Consider the following 25,296-nt stretch of genomic DNA (forward strand, 5'->3'; position numbering starts at 1 on the left):
TTCCTGCTTGCCGCCCTTTAAGGACTGAACGATGCTCGAATAATTTACTAGGCGCGAGTCTTTCTTCAATAGCCTATTGAAGAAAGACTCGCGCTTAGTAACTTAAAACCATCGCCTATTGACAATAGGCGATGGTTTTAAGTTTCTTAACAATTCCACGTCACCTGCTTATGATATTCGGTTTTCAAATAAGCGTATATTAATTTGCGGTAACTTAACAAAAAATTAACAATAACAACAATGACAAAATCGACTCGCCGTTCCAGCGAATCGACTGCTGGATTAATGAAGTGTATTTATCAGCGTGGTAAAGTATGGTCAATTACCACACACACACACACACCGAGTGGTGTGAGCAGTCAACCGCCGCCATGGATACGGAGAGGTATGGCAACGCGTGTCTCTACTTGTAAACGGCAATTAATAATTAATATAGCTACATATAATTGGACACCTTTAGAGATGCCCATTTCATGTCTGACGTTAGCCTACATTGTATTATTCCAAATAATACAGCGACAATCAAAATGTAAAGCACTTATACAGAAAGGCATTACGGAGTCTCGAAATAGTTTTTCTCCCTGCATGGGGATGTTTGGCCAATTTCTTTGCGCCGAGTGTCTTGCGTGTAGGGTTGAATGGAATACCCGAAGAAAACACACGCATGCGAGGGTATAACACTCAAAGGTCTGCACAAAGCCTACTACTGCACCTTCCCGAGCACCTTAGCTCAGCCGATTTTGGGGGGGGGGGGGGGGATTTCACAAATCAGCCTGTTCCACCAACCCTTTGCTTCCACAGGTCAGCGCTTGTGCGCTTGTATATCGTATAAAGCCCGGCTAACAATGCCACATGCGCGCGCGTTCGCCAATTACGAAACCGGAATTGTCCGTCACTATTTAACGCGCATACGAGTCAACATTTCAGACAACTGTCCTCCATCAACGCCGTAAAACAACTCTGAGAATATGTAGGCGACGTTGAAGTGTAAAATCGGCACATTAAGTCGGATAACCGCGCAATAAAGTGGAACTTACGTTCTCACAACCAGTACCACCCAAACCATCACATACATTCACACCACCAGCGCCACTACTCCCACGAATGGTAAAGCGAAAAACAATGTGGGTGCGTGCACATGTTCGTGTATGGATGGATGGGCTTTGAGCCCAATCAACACTCACTGTCGGCGTCAAAGCGATTCCAAATCTCGAGGAATTTTTGCGCACTGATGTCTCCGAAGTCAAAATTCGCCATTCCTCCGTAATAGTGGCGCAGAGAGAGAGGAGATCACCTGCAGGTGCCTTTGCTGGGTACACCTGGTAGATGAGTCACTTGATGGATGTGTAGTGGTAGTTAGTGATGGTGACCTTCTCTGGAACTGCTAGCACACCTCAGCACGTCTTATATATATGTGGAGAGACACACACGCACACTGAGCTTGTAGTGCCTGTAGCGCAGAGCCCACTTGAGAGATCAGCGGCACATCTGCGCATGTGTCGCACAAAAGCTGGGGTTCTCAGCTAGGAGATGGAGAGCGGGTGGGGGGGGGACTTTTGGGATTATGGTGGGGGTAAGGAGTGAAAGGCCCTCATCACAACGACCCCCCCCCCCGGCTATTCTCCACCCCCCCAACCACCTCCCTCGCCACGCGATCATTCCCACCCACATCTCATTGAGCCATATGCTTTGCAGTGCGGGCCCTACTGTATTATTAACGAGGGATAATCTTCTCCCCGAATGCAGGAATGGGTATAGGGTCGTGCTTAGCCATTCATTGCCATTTGGAAGAGGTCACCAGAGGTGGCGGGTGCTGTTGTAATTTTTAGAGACGGACAAGATGCGTGCTAATTTTACAACGCCAAATAATGAAGTTACGGAATGTCCTGGTTTAGCCGGGACAGTTCTTGTGGTTACTGAAAGGCTCTGCCGGTGTGCCCCATGAAGCTACCGTGAAAGTTGGAATTTTCTCTCCTGGTTTACAAATCTTTTGGCGGCATGCTCGACTCAAGAAGCGGGCACAGGGCAGTGTTCTATAAAGAGTGGGCGGGGCTACCTGAGCAGTGGGCGGGGCTACTTGAGCGGCGATAACGTCAGAGAGAGGGAGAGCCCCCCCCCCCCTCGGACTGGTTGAGCCTTCCAGACATGGGAAAATCATGTTTGCCATTTAGACATTAGATACAACTAAAGCGACATATACATTAGGAAAAATACGCAGGTTAAAGGTGACATATTGGGATTGGGCAGGACACCATATGAGGGATGATGGCCTATGGTAAGAGAAACGACGGAGTGGAAAGCCAAAGGAGAGAACACGTCAGGCAGGACGCCCACCGTGGAACGATGACATACGCCGATTTGCAAGAGCTCGATGGACTGTTCCATCACGGGACAGTGAGATATGGCGACGGCTTAAGGATGTCTACATCCACCAGTGGATATATCGTGGCTGTGTACATTCCACCAAGAAATGCCCCTTGGGGAAAAAGAAGCGTTAACTCGAGAGCGAGCGCAGCCCGTATTAGCGCCCAGCAGCAGCCGATGTCAACACACGCTCCAATTAGCGCTTAGACGTGAGGGCTGCTGCACAGAGGGATGTTATGCTTGTGCGTGTAGTCAGTGAGGTCAAAGGTGTCTCGCTCACGTCCGTTGTCGGTGGTGGAACTGCCGTATACCCACGTCCATGGCAATGCTGGACGAGGGCCTCCTCACGCCAGACGTGAGGAAACCATTGTTGGCCATTATTCACGATAAGCTGGTGAGTGTGGGTTAGTGAATGCGGGGAGCATAGATGCTGGTGCTAATAACTAAAGTACAGCAATGTATTGCTGCGCTGTTCTACAGCTTTAAATACACCCGGTGTTATGCACAAGTGTAGTCCATCCAAGCACTGCAGGCTAAAATGTGCTTAGCTTCGAGATTGGGCCCATTCGGGGTGATTTTGTCATAACCGTATTTCCATGGCAGTAACAATTAAATCCATCTAAAAAATATATCGCTGTAGGCCTCCCACAAAGTGGTACTGATTTTAATCGACCTCGGATTTGAACTCGCAACCTTCCAATTGAGCACGGAGCACACTTGCATGGGCAGGTGATAACAGCCGCATTTTTTTCTATTCCCTGCTCTATTGATTTACAGCAAGTGTGTGTGTGTGAGTGTGTGCGTTTGCCCCGCTACAAATTAAATGCGATTTTCGCATCATTCAATATCTCATTACATATAGCTCATCCTCCTGCCCCCCATGTCATGTCACTCCGTACGGCTCCGTAAATTGCAAGGGCAGACGATGACAATAGAGGAGCAGTGATAATAATGAAAATGCATTGGATGTTATTAGTAGCACGACATTACTGAATAAATCACCAATTATTATCTATCGTCCATTCATCACATTGTCATCGTGTTTTGTTCGAAAGAATATATATACTCTAAAAACATCATCCGTTAAACATTTTTATTTAGATATATAATCATACAGCATATGACCAAATCGTCCTGAATGTGCACGATTTTGTTCAGATCTCTAAATCCCAGATAGGCGTCTGTCTGGCGAGTTCTAACAAGTGTTATAGGCTGCGACAGTACTAACCTGTGTTATGGGCTGCGGACTACGTTGTAGACAGCCGAGAAGAGTGCAGCAAATTGATTTGTTGTAAATGCACTTCTATGTTCCAACGCCGATGCTCCCCACGGGCACTAACCTGCACGGATCCGAATAGTGAATGGTGGTAAAAAAAATCCCCAACGAATTGCGCGCCGTGTGGAGACCCAAATCCAACAGTGGATTAATAAACAGATTGACCATGTACATCAGAATAAGGGATTTCCACCACGAATAATATCTCTTACTTGTAAGTGTAAGCACTAATTGGAGCATGTGTTGTCATCGGTCCGTTGCTGCGAAGCACTCAAGCGAGTTGATTTTTCTTTTCCGATGTGACACTTGGACGTGGCTTGGTACCATGTTATATAATGCATATATCATCAGCAGCAAAGACCAATCAACTGCTGGATGAAGGCTTCCCAAATCCTTCACCATCTCTCATGGTCATGCATGCGATGTAACGATGCATCCCACAACTACGCACGAGCTGATTTCATCACTGCATCCCAGCAGCGGAAGTTTTCACGGATCGTGTTTGGCTTTACTTTGGCTGCCCCTGTGTTGTTTGTCTTGACCACCGACCATCATCCCTAATAGCGACGTGCCCTGCCTGAGCCCACTTTTCAGTCAATTTATTGGCTCTATATTGCGGATGTTGTCTGATCCATGTGTTCCTCTTGATGTAAGTCTTTTTCCAAGGATGCGTCTGTTCCTGCCGGGCGGTGGTGGCTACGCAAGTGGCATGTAATCCGTCAATGTGGAGGCACGGGTTGCTGGAACGCACAAATGTTGTGAAACTCCCTTCCAGTGGGCGTTGAGGTGTCATACTTCGGCTTTCCAGAAGGCAGTAGAGCGAAAATGTGTACTTCACCTGTATCGTCAATACGGGATAATGTTTCCCCTTCGCACGCATTGGTTTTCTCCGGGTGCTCCGGTTTCTTCCTCCATTTAAAGAATAATTAATTGGCCGTTAACACCTTAATACATAGAGGATCGCAGAGCTTGGGCAGTTGGCACCAGCTCATTGAGTTCCTGCCTTGTCTGTAGTTCATTGCGCCTCGGAGTCGTTTTCTATGTGAGTGAGCGAATACTGTGCATCGCGTTACAACATGAAATTGTTATAATAGTAAAGGAAGGACCGACAACTAAAAAAAGAAGCCTTCTGTGCTTAATTCGGTTGAATCACGAATTTAAATATCGGGTTAAACGTCATGTGGCAAGCATGAGTCATATTGTAGAATGAATGGGAAAGTGTTGTCCTCTACTGTGTGTGGACCAGGTTAATTGAATGGATCTCAGAGGTAACTGTGATATCTGCTTCCGTGGGCCGCTTTTTGACACTCGGTTTCACTATTCTGAGAGAGATTCGAATGGAAACTTACATCTTGTGGGGCTCACTTGACCCCTGGTATAAAAAAATGTTTTCGCCTCGCTACTCTCGGCACATACAGCTTTCCCTGTCGATTTCATCCCATTTCCACCCTTGACGGTCAGAATTAAATTGCATACGCATTTGCAGCCCATTTCCAATCCAACGCTGAAGACCTTAATGCCAAGCTGTGCGGCGAGAGGCCTTCACACCTCACCACGGTGGTCACTGTGGGTTGGAGGGGAAACACGAACGGTTTAGACATCACACTCTAATGATGCGAGCCGTTCATCGTGCCAAAGTGGCTGGGTTCGTAGCAGCAATGCGTGAAACAGTGCGGCACCGCTGCCAAAATCATCAGCTATGGAAACGATACAATTATGAACTAGCATTTCTACTGTAGTGTAAAGATGCATGGATTCATGCAGATTTTTACATGCTCATCATAGATGGACGAATACTGTACATCATCCTCAATCATCCATCCTCATAATCAGTAATCCATTATTATCACCACATCGATGAAAATCAATATTTTTCGATGCATGTGTTGTCTATAATGGATTTAATTGTCCCAGTCACGAGTGGCCACTACAATCTCCAGAATGTTCAAAAATGTTTTTGTCGTGGCTGAATTGCGACGTGTTAATTAAAACTCGTTTCTCTACTCAAGTGGGGTGACGCTCATCCACATTCCTTTGGCGAGGTTCAGTCTATCCATGACGAGCACAGTTTACTCGGTACATATGAAACTACATCAATACGTTAATAAACTAAATTAACGCAGTGTACCTATAGTGCATTAACATTGATGCATGCGGTGCTGTACGGATTAATTATTAGTTGTATTAGTATGAGAGGTGTTACCCCATTATCACCAATAGTAATTACACTTTGCCTAGGAAACCCTGTCTCATGACTTTAAAGGACACATTTCAGCCTTCTTCAAAAACATTTAGTGTTAATACGTTAACGTCCTGGTCGAATCCCGAACATCGCCCATAGAGTCTGCATAGACTGCTCGGGGAAGTGCTTTTAGTGAGCACCTATTAAGGTCAGAGCAATGCACGAGGGAGATAGTGTGGTCAGCATCACGCCTGGCCGCCTTTGTCTTCCCAGTGCTGATGTTTAAACACCAAGTAATCGTTTACAGCATGTGCCCACACGCACATATAACACAATATGGATTTATATAGGGTCTAAACGCAACCTCATCCAAAGCCGCTGTGCATAAAGAATTGGCATATTTATACATGTATAGTGGACTAATTCATAGACACTAGTCGAAGCACTCTCTCTTGTTAATCCCGGCCTTCACAGCCATAGGGAATAACTACATTCTGAGTCAGGACAGCCAACATGCGTCGAGACCCACAGCTTAAAGAGGCGAAGACCACGACGACGGCAACACGACGACGGCAACACGACGACGGCAACACGACGACGGCAACACGACGACGGCAACACGACGACGGCAACACGACGACGGCAACACGACGACGGCAACACGACGACGGCAACACGACGACGGCAACACGACGACGGCAACACGACGACGGCAACACGACGACGGCAACACGACGACGGCAACACGACGACGGCAACACGACGACGGCAACACGACGACGGCAACACGACGACGGCAACACGACGAGTTCCACTCCAGATGGCAGCAGCCCCGACTGTGAGTCGGAGCTCGCCTTTTATCCTCCCCAGCGTGGCCAGGCTCCGCCCTCGGCCCCGCACCCCTCTGGATCCCCCAGAAGGCTCCGTGCTTCGCCCAGAGGTCCAACTGGTAGGACAGGTTGCTATTCCCAATCCCATTGTCTACCAATCTCCCAGCGCCACGCGCTACAGTGACTCACTCATTCAATGTCACTACACATGCACACACAAACACATATCGTATCCTAATGCTCAATTAATATACATTAAAAAATATATACTTGACGTTTACTGACATTCACGTCCAGATTCCTAAGTTCAACTCTCTTGTTTATCTTTATGGTGGGTCACACCATGGTGTGTTATGCTATGCAACATTTTGACAGTCTTAGAGCTTATTTGACAATGTCTTCTCCCTTTGAAAATATCTACGGTGCAATATTGGGCAGGATTGCTGTGGCCAGTGGCATAAGCACGGTTGGCTACATATGGTGCAAAAGAAGTTCAACATACATACATAAGGATTTTAATATTATACCTGTCACAAAACAGACCATCATACTGTTTGGCGAACGTCAATGTCTGCATTTAAGAATAGTTAATACAAACGCCACAAACACTGGGGGTACGTTTTTACATCCATTTAATGAGCTTCAAATTTCCAATCGTGAACCTCACCTGGTAATTGTTTACGTTCGAGCGTGTCAATCAAGACAGCGGTGGCGAGTGAGAGAGCTTGTGTTCTGGTGTGTCCCATGGCCAATCTCGTTCAAGTTTTCATCAAGGTATGGACTTTTTATTGACAAATTAAGAGTGTTACAGATGGATCGTGATGCATCCCATTCTATTTTATTCTACAGTTTGTCAATGTGAAAAAACGACGTTTTTTTTCTTTTTTCAAAATTTCCATCAAAAAGCCCCAAAATGTACAATGATCAGGGCTGCACGGGAGATTTTTTTCCAAACATGAAAGCCACGGTGAGATGGTGTTTCTGAAAAGACTACTTAGTGCCTGCACTGTGGTTGCGGACACACAGAGCTAACATAAAACAAATTGAAATCCTGGTGCTTTGTGCGACGGAATGAAATGCCGGCGACACATTAACCAGCCTGCCTGCATATTCATTTAACGTCTCCATGGCCTTCCTTTCAATTTGGCACTCGATTCAGTCCAGAATCATTACCCTTAAATCACACATGCCCTGTCCAATTTTCAAATTACGTGAAATCACTCATGCATGCACACCACACTGTTTGGTCGTCACAACAAATATATTGTTTTTAAGCAGAACACAGGATACGTGGGTGGAAATGCTGGTCGACTGTGGAACTAGTGTGGCTGGTAGTGCGTGTGTTCCTGTTTAAAATCCCCCATGTGGGCTTCAGACGTGGGCCGTGCGAATTCCAAGGCAGAGGGCGAGCTCCCACTTCTGTATCTTGCCATCCTGGTTCGTGTCACAGCGGCGGAGCAGTGAGTCACGGAATTTGGATAAGTCCGCCACGGTCAACGATGGCTGCACTCGCAGTACGGGGGGGGGGGGGTGAGAGGGGGACGGCATGCACCCGAATGAGGTTAGTGGCCCACTGCAGGGGGGTTGATGTGGGCCCTCGTGCAAGGAATGAGATGGGGTGACACCTTGTTCACTTTCACCCTCTCCTTGTAGACCAGCACTTGCACCCAGGTGCAGTTACATCTCCCCCAAACCGAAGACTAAGGTAAGTCCTCCTTCACACAACTCGTTTTCGCTATAACGCAGTTCTTCCATTTGGGAAGTTTTCGCGCAACGCGCGCGTTATAACGTGGAACACGCCCGTTATAACATGGTTTCTGAGTGGTCGACGACTAACTACTTTCTTTTGCTACACAGCTGAGCGGTCCGAAATAGTACACAGAATGATACAGTAATGCGGCGACATACCCTCAGTTATTTGTCCCGCTATCTTACTGTGTGGGCGTTCATTGTATCTTGCCAAACTTTATCGTTACATTTTTTATGGGGAAATCGTTTTACCTTAATGCGAAACTTTTCAGGAACGAATCTACCACGTTAAACGAGGACTTACTATGCACTTAATTTCTCACTGCATATTTTCTGGCTGGAGGTCGCTACGACCATTGCCAGTCAAGCGCAAAACCAGTCATGGTAGTCTTAAGTCCTTGACTCAATGCCATCGCTGAAGCTGTTTACGTACGTTGAGTGAGAGTCGTTGCCACCCCATTGTGATTTTCCCCTCTGAGCCGGACCCAGCCACTGAGGATCCCATTACCGCAGCTGGAATATCCGTGGCAACAGGCCAAGGATGTGACGACCCCTGTGCCCTCAAGGGCCCAATGAGATCAAGCTCATGCACCTTCTTCCATATCAAGAAGGTTCTTAGAGGTTTTGTTTCAGCCGGAACTTTACAAATGAAAAAAACTCGGCTTTAACTGAAAGCACTATTTTCATCCCTTAACAATATAATCCCTGACCTCCAGTGTGGGTTATTAAACCTAAATCTTAGACGGTGCAATTCGACTGGATTCCCTGATGCTTAACCTTGAATATGGTGACAACTTTTATGAATTCTGCATAGAACGTGTGACATTCCAGAGATAATAATTCCGACGGATTTAATGTCATAAGGTGTAAGCTTATTAACCTCACAGATAATTACATACATTAAACAGCGGCAATACTATTCATGAGAATATGTGCTGGGTTATATTTGGAAGCGATGACGTTTTTTTTCTTTATAATGTACAGTAATGTAATTGCAGTAATTCTTCTTAGTAATGGCACAAATCTAATTATCCGTTCAGGTTTTCGATAATTAAAAGAAAAAATCTGCTCTATAATATTAACATTTTTCTTGGTTTCTAACCTAAAGCAGGGGGTTTTCAACAGTAATCTTCAAAACTTCGCATGTTCCTCCATTTCACATTGACCAAATGTAGCCATCAATAATGTACATGTCAGAAAAAACTTGGGTCTATAACCAAATCACTCGTAATGCAACATATCTCATCGTATCTCAGCAGCTAAGCAGGCTTGAGCCTGGATAGGTGACTACCATATGCACAAAACATGATGTTATAAGCTACTTGATTATCCGCAGAGGGCAGTAGTGCAGCAATATATAAATTGTTGTAGTGTATTTTCTTGGGTCCTTCGGTAAAGTCACGTCGAAAGGTTCTAAGAAAATAACAGAAAATAACTAAAAAACTACGACGTTTCGATTGAAACTCAAGCGGTCGACTTGTGCTGCGATCGACACGTCGTAGTTTTTTGTTATTTTCTGTTATTTTATTTGAACCTATCGACGTGACTTTACCGAAAGACCCAAGAATATGAATTCCTGCAGTCACGAAAGCTTTAAGTGAAGATTTGTTGTAGTGTACTTCTATGCTCATATGTCTATGCTATCTGCCTTCACCATCCATTGACCGGCATTGTGAAGTATGGTCAAATAACCAATTACAACCCGCATAACACGTGGGTGGCTCTGATCCAGCAGGAGATTAATACATCAAGTTAAATATCACGTGAATCTGGAGGATAATGATATGTGCTGAAGCTTGCCCTAAAGTGGGCTCCAGGCACTGGAGTTAATGAAGACCAGTTATTTTACACAAAGTAAGATAAGAATGACACAGAGAGATAGACAAAGAAACACGTACATTAGGCAACATAGGCAAGTTAGAGACACCATGTTGACTGCCAAAACGAAGTTCGTGCGTCTACCTATGCCATACGTGCAACAGTGGATAGATTATGGTGGATAACGATGGTGGTGATGAGCACAGCCTCGTGTGCTTTATGCCGGTGGGTTGTGCCCTGGCGTCATTTCATGTGCGTATCGGCGCATGCCAGCATGAGTCAATAAGGTGGAGCAACGCACCCGGACTAACTCCATCATGTCCTTGACGAAGCCGTCCACCTCAGGCCCCTCCAGCACCCCGGTGCGACTCTGTGTGGGAGGTAGCGCGGACGGAGACAACCAAATGCAAGCATCGACAGTGAGACATAACGGCTTCCCTCTCTCTGATCTGTCTCATCACGAGTTGCGCAGGTTTGAGTGCCACATGAGACTCTCCACCTCGCTTTCCTCCTTTCGCTTTATGATGTTTTTTGTTCATGTTTTTGTTTTTTGTTTGTGCGGTTGCACCCGATTCAAGAGCCGAATGGCTCACAGGGCTCTACCTAATACATGAACTTGAACTTGTCCTCAGGTCCTTTCTATTGCTTTTTCTCTTCCACTGCTGCCTCCACCCATACTGGTTCCTTCCCCCACCTCTAACCCACTCCCAGTTCCCTGGTCCTCTTCATCCGACTCCAATTCCTGACCCGGCTACCACGTCTCGCTTTCTCTATGTGCACCTAACCACATCTCTCCCCTAGCTCTCCACCGGGCTCCTCAATCAGCCCACCTATCCGGCCCCCAGACCTCTGCGTCTACCACCCTTCACCTACCCTCACCCATGCCCAGCCACAGCACCAGTCCATCTTATCACTTCACGCATGTGCCCCATACCCCGCTGCCTCTCGTTCACGTTGCTCCCATCTGTAACCCTCATTCACCATCACGCTCCGCCTTATTCCTCCTTCCCTACCCCTGCAACATCAGCTCCATTCCCATCCCGTCCCTCCATTTCATTCCGTCACGCCCTCACTAACAGCCGCTCCACCCCACCCGTTACTCCCCTTTTGCCCCTTTGTGTACCGCCGTGCGTTTGTGTTGTAAAGCGCCCTAGAAAGTGCGCTTTATAAATTCTGAAAAGAAGAGATGTTACCTCGCCTTGTATACAGGAGTGTGTGGGTTCAATCCCGACCCTGACGCCTTTATATTTGGAGTTTGCATGTTCTTTCCATGGTCGCATCGATTTTCCCCTGGGTCCTCCAGTTTTTTCCTCCACATTTAGAAACATGCGTTTCGAGTATTTGGCTGCGATACATTTCCACATGATAAGCCACTTCGTTCAGCTATCATTTGTGGCCAGGTCGCTTCTGAAAAAGAGCTATACAACTCAGTGGGCCTTACCTTGTAAAATAAACAAAATAAAATGAATCCCCCTTGCCTTGGTGGTTTTGTGGCAGCAATAAAACTTATCTCAGGTTTTTTCAGCTGTATAATCCAAACAGTTTCCCAGGAGAACTGATTTTGTGACAGTCCATCAAGGGTGCAAAATGTGTTGCCTCTGCATTCCAATCGGTAAATTAATATTACGTGGGTTTGTCACTCACCAGAAATTGTAAAACCGGGAATTTTTTTTTCTGCATTAACATTCTCAAGTCGTGAGCCATTGTTAGTTTGTTGTTTGAGATATTTTGAATCACACATTGTGAAATGTTTCCAAGCCTGTCACAATATTATTTTCCAACAATGACTTTCTTCAAGTTTTGTCTTGTCAGGGATGGATCAAAAGTGTCAGAATTTGCAGCTCTGTTTCTAACAAGACCAAGAACTTTGAAATTGCTGTTGAAAATCGGCCAAGTACAGAATGTTTTAACCTAATATTTCAACTTGAATTGATGAAGATATGAACATAATGTGTATATGTAAAAATTCAGTCTGACATATTAATTGATTTTGCTAAATATTTGTGTTTGCAAGTGCACCAATTAATTAACACAACCAATATTTGAGATGAATTGTACCCTATCTGTGAGCTGTAATACTATGTTAATTTGCAGCAGCTAATACGTTGATTGTATTGCAATTCATGAGCTGTTGTGTAGTTATTTGTTAAAACTGCATAATGAGCATCAGGCAGGAAGCAATTATGCACAGCTAAGTGACAGCACATTATCATTTTCAAATGAAGCATGCATCACATACAGTTTATTTTTAAACATTCCCGTCATTTAACTTTTAAATCTAAATCATTACTATTTTCTGCGTGCCTGCTTCTGTAATAGGGTTCAGTTTCAATATATATGCGCAAATGTTTGCTGCACACATCAACAAGAGCCCCAGCAAATATTAAGCAAGAATATGATCAAGCGCATACATAGATTATGCAAAGAGCCTCAGCTGGCAGGGTCGGTACGCCGAAGAATGTCCTTTTAGCGCTGGTTCTGTCTCCAGGTTTTGAGCAATTCATTGATCAAATTGGCCGGTTTTCAATTAAATGAGTCCCAAAGTTTTGTTCCTCTCCATTAATGTTGATGAGAATTCGTGTGCCGCCCTGCTACAACCCCACGGACAGACGAATGGACAAAGAGACAGACGGACGGACTGAGCTCATGCATCAATGGTTTCACCATGCATTCTGGAAACATAAACAACACAAAACAGAGACATTACAGAATCTCGCCCGAGATGCCCCTTCGTACCACATCATAGTGCGAAAATATCTTCTCAAAGTCCCTGCGTCTTTCCTCCTGGCTTGCATCCTGGCAAGGCACGACAATTGTTTTTCGCAAACATGTTACTTGGCACAAGGGTGCCCTCGCCTTTGAATTCAAGTTGTGCTGCACCTTATTTCAACAAACACAGTGCATCTGGTGATAAACACGAGTAACAGCACTACTTCATAGGGTTTAGCGGCTACGCTCTACAGCATGTAACGACGTGCGTTGTGTGGCAGAATGTTCAACGTTTCGCTTCGCCACGTTTCGCTTCGCAGCACGTGAAGCGAATCATCGGACATCGTGCTGAACATTACGCGTTACAACCCGTAACACGTCGCCGAAGGAAACACGAGCCACTTAAACGGCACACGATGCATTGCCACAAACTGGAGATAGATGAATGCCTTCCATGACACAGGTCTTTAACTTGTACAAACACTGAGAGGTGGACAATTTTAAAATGCACTATCTGGGTGTAAAAAAGCCTCAACCCATGTTTACAAAGATGTGTGCACTGCGAGACTGTTTACATGAGCATGCTAGGCTAACCAAGAAGGTAAACAAATAAAATAAATACATTAAAAACACCCACGACTTTCGAAAGACACTGCAGATAAACAAATAACGATTAAGTCTCAAACCATGACATATATTCCAGAACCCTATGAAATTGTATATTTAAATCGTCATCACCAGCCATGATCTATCTACTGCTGAATGTAGGCTTCCACGAAGCTTTATCATCCCTCACGATTTTGTGATTCCACAATCTCATTCATGCAAATGAGCTGATGTCATTGCTTCATCTCCGTGGTAATTGTCCTCTCAGATGCTTTCGTCCCTCCATCATTCGTGTTGATCAGTGGCCATCGTCCCTTCTAACAATGTGTCCTGCCCAAGCCCACTCACGTTTCTTGATACTGTAGCCAATATTATGTATTGACGTGTTTTTTTCTCATATCCATTTGTTTCTATTTGTGTATCCAATTGTAGTTCCAAACATTTTACTCCCCGTGCTTCTTTATCTTACTTATAATCATGGCATCATTTCAGTCAAAGCTGCCTGAGGATGAGCTCCAGAAAATATTACCCCCCTCTACCACCAACCCCTTAGAGTTACTGATACGAAGTTTGGTGAAATAGCTTTAAAAAACAGAAATCACTTCTTTACGTGCTTATCTAAAAAGAGCATACATGCATTGATGAATGAAAACACTATCCTAAAAAAATATAACTGTTACACACAGCACCTCCGATTAGCACGGGTCGCTATGTACGGTGCGAAAGAAGTTCAACATACATACGTACAATCTGTTCTGGGAAACATATTGACCCTCTGCATCAGGGCCGTTAGCTCTACATGTGTATTCGCCCTGTTAACCACTGCGGGGGTGATGATGCAAGGTGTTAGCACTCTTGCTTCTACACATGGCAGAGGGATTCACGATGGAGATGTTTGCACCCCTACGGTTATTAAAACAGCCCTCAGCCTTACCCTCTTTACAAACACTTCATTCCACGGTGTTCACGCGTTAATACCTTGTCCACATGTTACACACAGCTGTATTTGCCTCACCTCAATGCTGAACTGCAGGAGATAATTTTCCTTTAGCGACAGGATCCTGAGTGACACATACAAATGAAATACCTTTAAAAAAAATGACACTTTAAAATTACGTTTAAAAAATATTACCGCTAAGCTTTAGAGCATATCGCATCGCTAAAGAATTCTGTGTGCGCGGCTTAAGCGCGAGGCTTGATGTCAGAGCAGCGGCATCGATCGTTTGACACCAAAGCCGTGCAGCAAGTTCTCACCGCGCCATGTCATTCAGATCCAGTCGGCCATCTTTGTTCTTGTCAAAGAGCTTCATCTGCAAAATGCATCAAAGACGTCCTCAAGATAAAAACGTGACTTGTACCACCTGCAAAGATATTCTCCAAAGCCAGTTCATACTTGGAGCTCGAGTAAATGCCTGCAACCGCTCACTGTTTACAATGACGTATCGAGTCTCAGTTTGATTGTTGCCAAGCGGTTCAATGGAGTTACTTTTGAATTGATGCCGAGTCCTGTAAATGCACTGGACCTGATTATATACTCGCCTCTGGGATAAAACTGAAAATCTCACAAGCACCTCATACAGATCTCATGAGCATTTCCATCACTCACCCACCTGGTTGTAGGCCCCTTACCATGGTATCAGTGTACTCTTCAAGCTTCTTCTCTTCCACCTGCCGGCTGTGGTGGCTCAACAGGTCCTTGAGGAAATTCTGCAAGGTTGAGAGGGGCACGTAGCAGTACGAATGATGGTTGTTATTTGATGGACTCTGATTCACGTGCAACAGGAGGAAATGCAGCTAGATATCAAAGACGGCCCTGAACTCACTTTTAACTCGGAGGCAGAAATGAAGCCACTAGAATCCAGGTCATACTGATGCCAGATCTGAAAAAAACATTAACAATTAAACAGTAAAAAAAAAGATTTATAATAATAAAACCACAATAGGAACACATTGTTGTGGTGTCTTTGTGGGTAAATTTTGCTGAGTGACTGATAATCTGAGCAACTTCGACATTTCAATCCAAATCGATCATACAAACTGCGCCAGCCATTCTTATAGCAGGCTAAAGATAATGTCCATGCACATAGGACTATGGCATGATCTCCGCGTGGAGCTGTGTTCAGTGGGGAGATGCTGTGATTTGCGACAACCTTGATAAACTCCACGCTGTTGTCCAGTGACGAGGCTCGCTTGAAAATCAGCAGGAAACTCTCATCCTCAGCCAGAAGCATATTTGCCACCTGAGGGACATCATCATCACCACTGTCAATGCTGTCACCACTCTGACAGTTTATACATCATGATTCATGACCAGTCAGCAACGTACAAGAGTAATTCATCACCACAGTAATCCGAGTTGAAATTAACAACGGCTAATTCAAATGTTGAGGGTGCTGCCATGGTTTTAAGAGAGGTTACCGGTTCAATTAAATCTTCTGGCAAGGCAGATGAAACAGTGGGAAAGTTTATTATATACCCCCTGCCCCTGCAGTATAAATGGGTTTACCACAGTTAGTCGATCGGCAGGTTGCACGTGTAGGGTAACGGAAAGGTTATTCCACTTCTTCCAAGATGTCTGGCCAGCGTGGAAGAGTAGACCAAATGCCCTCTATAGGGGACACCCTAGTGCTCCCTCTAGTGGAGGCGTTTCTTCCATCAGTGGTATGAGCCAAAAATTACAGGGCTGAAACCTTTTCTTCTTATTGACATTTTAATATTGGGATAGGAGGGCACATGCATGAGAGTACGTCCACAGTGGAGATGGAGCTATGAGATCTGCTTGTGTGCGGGAGAGAGATTGATCATTGCATTACGAGACCATGAAGCATGCTGATGGTTTAGAAGGCTTTCATCCAGCAGTGGATAGATCATGGATAATGATGGCGACTGCTAATGCTACATCAACACAGTTAATGCTATTAATAATCTCTATTACCACCCTCCAAAGGGATTTTAATATGGCTGTTATGACATGGTATGCTCTATTAATCTGTATGTATATATCTATTAGCACTATGTATGACAGAAGAGGAATTAATTTAAATATTTCTTCATCCTCCCTTGCCACATGTTCCACATAACCCCTAAGTAGGTCAGATGGAGCATGACTTTTCCATCAGAAATACCACACGTCTGTTCCTACATTAAACATTATGACAGTATTATTACAATAGTAATGCACAACCCTTTGTCAACCCAATGCTGGATGAAGGCCACTCCCTGCAATGCTGGTCTGTGCTAGTTGGTGAAGGGATGAGGTGCCCAAGACTAGTTCAGATTATCACCCGTCACTGGTGTTTGCCGTGGCTGGGAATCGATGTCGAGTCGTTTGGGGCAGTTTTCCTCAATTAAGTGAATACATTACATTCTTATAAGCTGGTGTCTAATTATTTTGAACAATGCGTTGCTCATGATTTAGCGCGTGTGTCTTAATTGTCCCAATGCTATGCAACCCATGCTAGAAGCTTCCGTACCAGCCCAGTGCCTGAAGGCTGTGGAAACATGGCAACAGGGCCTCCCTCGGTTCCTTGCCCGGCCAAAGCCGCTCGGCTGGCGACTGATTGTTTGGTAGCAAATATGTTGCACGGGCTAGGGTCTGGAGCTTGCAATTTCACCTCGGACAGGTGCAGCCTTCCGTCAGCAGACTCATCGTAGATGGACATGAGGTTACGCTTCACGGTCTCCACCTTCTCGTCCGACACGCACTCCTTGGCAGCCAGCAAACCAAAACACGGGCAGTTAGAGGCAGTTAATAACTGATTGTACTTATCGCGTGATATCAGCCGCTTGTGCGTGCGTGCATGCGATCAATTGTGAAAGCCAAAGTTCCGACCCCTGCTTGTTTGAGTAGATGCTTGAAAAATTCGTCGAGTTCTTTGCCTTCAATGTAACCATTATCTGACAGGCACACACACACAGCAGGGTTGTAATGAGTCTGTGTGCGAGAAAACATCTGCGCATCTCAGTCACATGAAACACACATCTGGCAGTAGCAGGTCGAGAGCACGATAAATTGGAATCAAATTTCAAATTTGTGTTCCTGATAAATATACCATGAATATAAACCGTAAATTAAATAAAAATTAAGGAATTGAACGCTTAGAAAAAAAGACTAACATTTGTCAATGTTTTTTGAATATGCTCATTTTCCCCCATTTTCAATGTCACGAATTAGTTTTTAGGAAAATACGCTTTATAACTTGAATCAACATAAGACACGTTTACAATTTTCAGCACACAAAATAAATGTTTTCCTTTGGAAGTTGATAAAACTGTGGAGGCGGGAAAAAAAACCTTCTAAATGGATTCACCGCGGCGTTGTGCGGTCACGCCCATGAATTCGCATCCCGAGTGATGAATAACACCCAGCTTGTTCATACAGCAGCATCTGGAGTCAACAGATGTCGCAGCTGTTTACTCTGCGACTTGCCCGCTCACCAATGTCCCTGGTACAACACGCGGCTAAATGCATTAAGTGCTGCGACTCGGCCTTCATCTTGGATAAACGTTCAGGAGTGCCCTCTCCAGCTTCGCATCACTTTTACAAGTCCGCATGGCAGTCAGTGTTAGTTTATATTACACACGAGAAACGTCACTGCGATACGCGTGAATCATGTGCGGTTATGTAAGACACATGCAATGTCTACCACGTGCTGGGTGCTAAAACACCCCACAGTCACCATTAATTTTCTTATTTATTAATCACATGCCATTGTAAGATGGACTTTGCAGCGATACTATGTTACCTAAACCTACAACACCACTATAATCACCCAGGAATGTCTGTCCTTAACGCTCGTGACGTCACTCCACATCGACCAGCCCCCCTCATTAATAATCATGAGCAGGTGACGTCCTCCAAATGGACACCCCCCACCCCTCCTCATTCATAATCATGAGCGGGTGACGTCACTCAATATGGAGTACTCCCCCCCCTCACTAATAATCATGATCAAGTGACGTCACTCCACGTCGACCAGCCCCCTCATTAATAATCATGAGCATGTGACGTCACTCCACATGGAGCACCCTCCACCTCATTAATAATCATGAGCATGTGACGTCACTCCACATGGAGCACCCTCCACCTCATTAATAATCGTTAGCGCTGTTGTTGAGACATCAAAGTAAAAAGGACGTCGTGATGAACAAGGGATTATAACTTTTAGGTCTGTGTCACCGCGCCCCCATACATTGCACACGCATTGATGCAATGGATATCACGTCGCGGTCTGCTTTTCACTTGTAAGATTCAGATTTACTGCAATACACCCGTCCTTGGACGAGCAAAAGGCTAGTTTTTAATACCAACTGATTGTTTTACAGTACTTGAATGCCATTCACAGACTCATTAGGCTAAAAGTTGGCTTAATGAATTTCTGGTGTTCGTGCTTACATTGTATGCAATTGGACAAGGCCAAAAGCTATCCAAGAGAAAAGAAAAACAATACCACCAAACGATTGAATGTGCCCAATCTCGTCAGATCTCGGCAGTTCAGCAGGTTTGAGCCTGCAGGGTAGTGCTTGGGTGCTGATAAAAACAAAGATCATCCAGAGACCCTGAACAGACTGTTGGGGCAAGTGCTGTGAGCGAGCACCTATGAATGCCGGTACGGCGCACGAGGGGGTGGGCAGCACCACACTCGGCCGCCTTTGTCCCCCTAGTGGCGATGTTTACACACCATACTAGGTACTTATTTGAGGCTTAGTCGACCTAGAGGAGGCCCGGGACCAGTTCAGATAATCGGCACTGGTGTTGGCCGTGAGCGGGAATCGAACTCGGGTCGACGGCGCAGCGCACTAACCGTTGTACTACCACTCCCACCATGCATAAACAGGATGCCACAGGGATGTGGAGCTTACGTGGTGAGCAGCGGATACCAATGCAGAAGAAATGTATTGTTGTACTGTACTTCTACGAACCCGCAACTATGCTCCCCACATTCACCAACCCGTACTGACCGGTGTGGTGAAGTATAGCAACATAACCATCACGACATGCACGACATGGAGAGGCTATCATACAGCATTAGATCAACAAAGAGCTGTACATGTGTTGTGGGTTCCACGGAGACAGACTAGAACTTGGAGGCAACACGTTTATGATAACACCCCAACAGGGTAACTGCATAAACGTACACTTGGTTAACTAGATCACAACGGGGTAACTACATAACCGGGTCAGTCAGTAACATACTGTTTGACCCGGTTATGACCCACGAAGCCGAGCGTAAACATGGAAGGCCAAAGACCGAGGACCGAGGATCGAAGAGACGTAGCACCGACGGGTTGATTCCAGAAGACAGCCGCGATTGCTCTCGGGCCATCCCTCTTATGCTGCCGAGCGTGGCCTTGCTCCGCCTCCGGCCACGCCACCTTCTCGATCTTTCCAGAAGGATCTGGAGCCAGCATCACGTGTCCCTCAAGCCCCCTTTTGGGCCCCCTTGCTACCCCGTGTCAATCACGTGCCCTGTCGGGTTCACCCAGACGGTCAAGTCCTCACCCGACCTCTCTCTCACTGTCACCAGGACCATGCCCCCTCGGGCCCGCTTCCATGGCATACCCACTCTGGTGCCAGAGAGAGGCCCAAGACACACAGCTCCACTCTTGTGACAGTAGCTGGCGCTAAACGTCATAGTGACTACACATGTACACGATGCGGTTTACCTATGATGGTCAGGAGGGTACCACGCCTATTTACTCATTTTATAGTTGAAATACAAGAGAGTAAAGGGTAATGCGATCCATTTATAGATACCCCACTAAAACATCAGGGAGATCTTGATGAGAAAACAACATTTTATTTCAAAGCCTAATCATGTATGCCTCTAATCTCAATTTACTAATGATATATTTAACACTTCCTCTAAGAAGATATAAAGCCATCGCTTTTCACAATATGTGTTATGTTACCAGATAAGGTTTTTCAGAAGCGACCTGTCACAAATGATCGCTAAACGGAGTGGCATACCACGTGGAAATTTATATCTGCCAAAAATTATATCTGCCAAAATGTGGAGGTGAAAGGCGGAGGACACGGATACAAATCCACATGACCACGGGGAGAGAGAAAGACGCCATGGTCGGGATCGAGCCCACAACCTCCTGTATACCAGGCGAGCGAATTAAAATCTCACCACCGTGGTGCCTATTCAGAACGAATTCGCTATCAATGTTCAGGCTGATATGTGCACACTCTTCTAAGAACAGTCGTTTTGCAGGACATCAAACCTCCGTGTTGGAATATTGAACAGGTTGTGAATTACAAACCTGGACTGCTTTTGCTATCTTCCTCATTCACACGCACGCATTATCCAATATCAAAGACACCCCATATAGCCTTAACAGGATTTGGGGGCAAGTGATGTTAGCGAGAACCTATGAAGGCCGTACCAGTTATTGAGTTCAGGCTGAGATGACTCAGGACCGGTTCAGTTATTTGTCACCGATGTTGGTCGTGAGTGAGAATCGAACTTGGGTCGTCGTGTTCGTTGCGAGGTGTGGTAAACCCCTACACACTACCGCTCCCCAAATATCACACGCGCACATTCGTTCATTTTCCCACCGCGACCCTGAATAAAACATGTATTGTAGGTGCAATCATCGTCCTTGTACCGTGCAAATCAAACATTGACCCAAAGTAATTAGGCCGTACCATCACGTATGTATTGCTCTTGGACAACACAAGGATATGCTATTGATTTATAACAGTCGTGGCCTTAACAGCTGTTACCATGCACAGAAAAATACGGTACACGTGTTAGCCAATATAACAAGCCAATCGCGTGGGGTTCGGACTCTCACTCGCTTGCAATTCAAACAATGCCGAGCAGTGGATTGACTTGACCTGTCAATCCACTACTGGATGAATGCATCCCATGCCAAGTCAGTCATGGGGTAATCTGATCATACTTCACCACGCTGGTTAGTGTGCCTTGATTAGTACGCAATATAAAGTCCAGTAGAAGTTGTCTTGATAAATTCGACCACATCGCTCACACCTTTTTGCCTCTGATCAAATGACCTAAAATTATCCCGATATGAGTAGTGCTTGGATGAGCGACCATGGTACATAACATGCGTTTACAGGCTGTGCAGCAAAATCAATTGTACTGTATACGGAACTCTCTCGTTGATGCTACCTGCAATCACCTAACGGCACTGACAAGCGTGAAGTATGGTCAAATATACCCCATGACCAGCACGGTGAGGAGGCTGTCCACCCTCCTCACCACGTAGACCCCATCCTATAACACCTGTTATGTATGGCAATCGCTTAATTCAAGCACTATCCAGGCTTAGGTCTGCTTAGCTTCTGAGATTGGGCGAATTCCGGGGTGATTTCTTGCACAAGGCAATTTGTTCAGAAGCGAAATGCCAATGTTGAGGTCTGTTATCCACGACGAGAGGGCTTCAAGGGCTGAAATTTTGCTATTTTTCCAGTGAAGGGGCGCAGACGACAGTGGGTTTACTAGACGGTCCATCGTTGGAGTTGCATGGCCACAATCGCATGACTGTGGCTTGTCTTTAATGTTTCCATTTATGGGTTTACTATATACTTCCACTATATATTGTGCAGTGCAAATTATGCTTAATTTGCATTCAAATTTTTTTTTTATTATTAGAAGGGGTGTGTTATAACTTATAAGCAATATGTAGCTAGGAGAAATGCGTTATATGGCTTTGATGTGTGGTTGTAAGTGTTGTTGGGGAGCAGAATTATACGCAACTGATGTGTGCAATAGTATGCAAATAATTGCAACAGTGAAAGTCTGGTTTGGCGTTCTGCAGGTACAAAGTCTGCTCATATATGTGTTGTCCTATCACGTACTAACGACCATATAAAAGTAAGTTGCAGAGGACTACATGCCACGTGTGGATAATAAAACATTTCAATTTATACATTAATAAAATGTCTGTGGCAACATTGATTTTATGCCCTCAAAATATACATTTATACACGAACGAGAATCAAAGTAGAGCGACTGAAAACGAGACTATATCAAGAAATGTTTTCAGAAACTTTTAGATTGCATTTCAAATCTCACCCTGAAGTTAGAGATCACGTACAATCGTGATAAGATATAATTTTTGCACGTTTTCTGTATTAACTATATTTATACGGAGGAAAGACAAGACAAAAGAGTACGTGAATGAGAACACATACGCAGGTTGAAGACAATTTTAACTTAAGGAACGCTTTGGCTGGACACGACGCAGGGAAGAGATGATGGCCCATGGTAAAGACTCATAATGGAGTGGAAGGCAAGAAATGTAACGATTCCAAGATCACGACCACCGAGGAGATGGAGCAATTAAATCTGCTCCTTTCAGATGTTGAGTGGATTATTACATCATTGTGGAATCGTGAGAGCCCTTCACTCAGCAGTCGATTGACAATGGCTGATGGTGATGAGATAGAAGTCACTGAATCGTCGAATATTTGAGTTAGTGAATAGGTATTTACATTCAAAACACGTTAACAACCACTTGGATGTTAAATTCGAATATTCTCTCACAATGCTTAGCCTCTTGAGCTATGACGAGATCGTACGCACCATTACTCGACAGTCATACACACATCATGCATGAACTCTACTCGTGGCCTTTTCTCCGAATGTACAAGAAGTCACCCCTACCATCGGCGTCAAACTTCTGCCAGACCTCCAGCAAGCCCTGGGAGTCGAGTTGGCCGATGGCGAGACGCTCCATGGCCGTTGCAGCGAGAACCGCCAGAGGTCGAGAACCGAGTCGAGGGTGGAGACAGAAGATAAGGACGCCTGGGGTGGGGTGCTAGGAACACGCAGCGAGGGCGAGTCGACGAGGATGATGATGACGAGTAGGAGGAGCGGCGTGCCGGGTGGTCCCGTGTCCCCTCTTATCTGGCCGTGGAAGGTTGATAATGGCACGGGCGCAGGCGCACTGCCGCCGGTGCAAATAAGCGCTCGTTTGCCAGAGTGCGTTCGTGCGTAATTGCGCGCGGGGTGAGCGACTCACTCTTGGCTCTGCTTGGGTGTACGGTTACCGGGCTGCAATCTGCCTCATTATCGTCCATTAGTAAATGAATGAACGCCACGATGAAACAAAACAGAACCCCGCGCTGATTGTATGTGTGATTGTATGTGTGTGTATGTTATTGTAAGTGGATGCATGCAGGTGGGGATCGGTAGTGCGCCTCGAACCCGGCGACACGAGTTCGATTCTCGCTCACGGCCAAGACCAGTGAAGGTTATCTGAACCAGTCCTGGACCCCCGCGCCCACCCCCTGGTCGTATCAGCCTCAAATGAGAATATGATGCGGTGTGTAAACATCAGCACTGGTTAGACAAAAGCGGCCGGGCGTGGTGTTGCTCAGCCGTTCGTTTTCCATGTAGGCCTCGATGGGTGCTGAGTGTGGCTATATTCAATTTCAGTGCGCTCCTTATTGAACCAGGTTCTCACTCTATCTTCCCACTGCTGTGTCCAATAAGGTCCCTCGTCATAAATAAATCAGTTGGCACGATTACAATAACACAACATTTAGTCATATCAATCTATCGGCCTTCCGTATCAATGTATTTTTTTCCCAGCAGGTACAACTCTGGACCGGTTTAGCCTTCTGAGTCTATCACAGTCATGCCTGTTAAACAAACGTAGGATCGTGTGCCTGAAGTTTTATTGCGATTCAGATTGCCTATGTTGCAAAGCACACCTGAGTGAACATAGCGACGCAAAGCTAAATAATAGTGATTGGATATTTATCGATGGCATTTATCTTCATTGGTGGAGAACCTCAATGCATTACTATAACACAGGGAAATAAGTATTCTGTTCAGACCTCGATACTTCTTCTACCCAGGAGTCGACAACCTGCAGCTCCGCAACCGCATGCGGCTCTTGAATTATTGTCTCGTAACGTTATGCACAAGCATTGCGGCTCTTAAATTAGTTATTTACCGAATTCGCAAAAAAATGTCTCTTGTTATTTTAGTTGCCGACCCCTGCCAATGTCAATCAAGGACTCACGCTCTGAGGATGACAATTTCCTCTCGTTATTGTGTTCAAATACGGTAACTTTGTTGCATGCATATAATTATCTTCATTTCCTCAGTGCTTTAGATTAGACTTCACGTTGTTTATTTTCCAATAACTTTGGTCAATAAATTACGTTAGCCATTGTATATCGGCTTGTGCTCAGTAAATGGGATAAAAAAAACCAGCACACTTTCACAATTCTGTGCAGGGAGCCATGTTGTGTCGACTTTGTGCACACTGGTTCGGGATAAAGTAGTTATCACTTTGATGGCTATTTCCAACCAGCCTGGAACTAAAGCATCGATGAATATTCCTTTCCCATTCACTTTTTCAACATTTTTATCATGAGTATAATTTGCAACAGGATGACATTTTTTTACATAACCCGGCTAATGTCCATGTTTATTTTATTTAAGATACCATTATTCTATTACAGAGCACTTATTGTATATTTTTCCAAAGCATGGTTTTAAAAGGGACACTTTATAGCTTGCACGCCACAAAAAAAGGAAATACTACATATGCCTACATGTTACCCACGTAAATCCCTGAGCAACAAGAAGGAACATAATCATGCTTCCATTACATACTTTTATTTATTGCATTGCTATGAGCATTTTCGGATGAAACCCACCGCATGTATGCATATTGAACTATTTTTTACACTGTCCGTAGCCAACCGTGCTAATCGAAGGTGCGCATGTACTGCGACACAGCCCCATGGGTCATGCAGTTTCAAAAATGCATAA

At 45.1% G+C, this 25,296-nt stretch overlaps 1 protein-coding gene across 1 annotated transcript in view; it reads right to left on the reverse strand.

Annotated features, from left to right (window-relative positions):
- LOC144942128 (uncharacterized) overlaps nt 1–23,276 on the reverse strand; it is a 62,371-nt gene extending 39,095 nt beyond the window's left edge. The window contains exons 1-10 of the mRNA XM_078868888.1: nt 23,173–23,276; nt 17,367–17,431; nt 17,149–17,241; nt 15,685–15,774; nt 15,358–15,414; nt 15,164–15,298; nt 14,789–14,844; nt 14,550–14,595; nt 12,956–13,015; nt 10,521–10,589 (exon numbers count right to left, since the gene is read on the reverse strand). Coding sequence (XP_078725014.1) covers nt 10,521–10,589; nt 12,956–13,015; nt 14,550–14,595; nt 14,789–14,844; nt 15,164–15,298; nt 15,358–15,414; nt 15,685–15,774; nt 17,149–17,241; nt 17,367–17,431; nt 23,173–23,245 — 744 coding nt within the window. The 5' untranslated portion in view covers nt 23,246–23,276. The remainder of the gene's footprint in view (nt 1–10,520; nt 10,590–12,955; nt 13,016–14,549; nt 14,596–14,788; nt 14,845–15,163; nt 15,299–15,357; nt 15,415–15,684; nt 15,775–17,148; nt 17,242–17,366; nt 17,432–23,172) is intronic.
- Nucleotides 23,277–25,296: the final 2,020 nt, after the last annotated feature.

The sequence above is a fragment of the Lampetra fluviatilis genome, chromosome 26 (assembly GCF_964198595.1).
Source record: "Lampetra fluviatilis chromosome 26, kcLamFluv1.1, whole genome shotgun sequence".
Lineage (NCBI taxonomy): Eukaryota > Metazoa > Chordata > Hyperoartia > Petromyzontiformes > Petromyzontidae > Lampetra > Lampetra fluviatilis.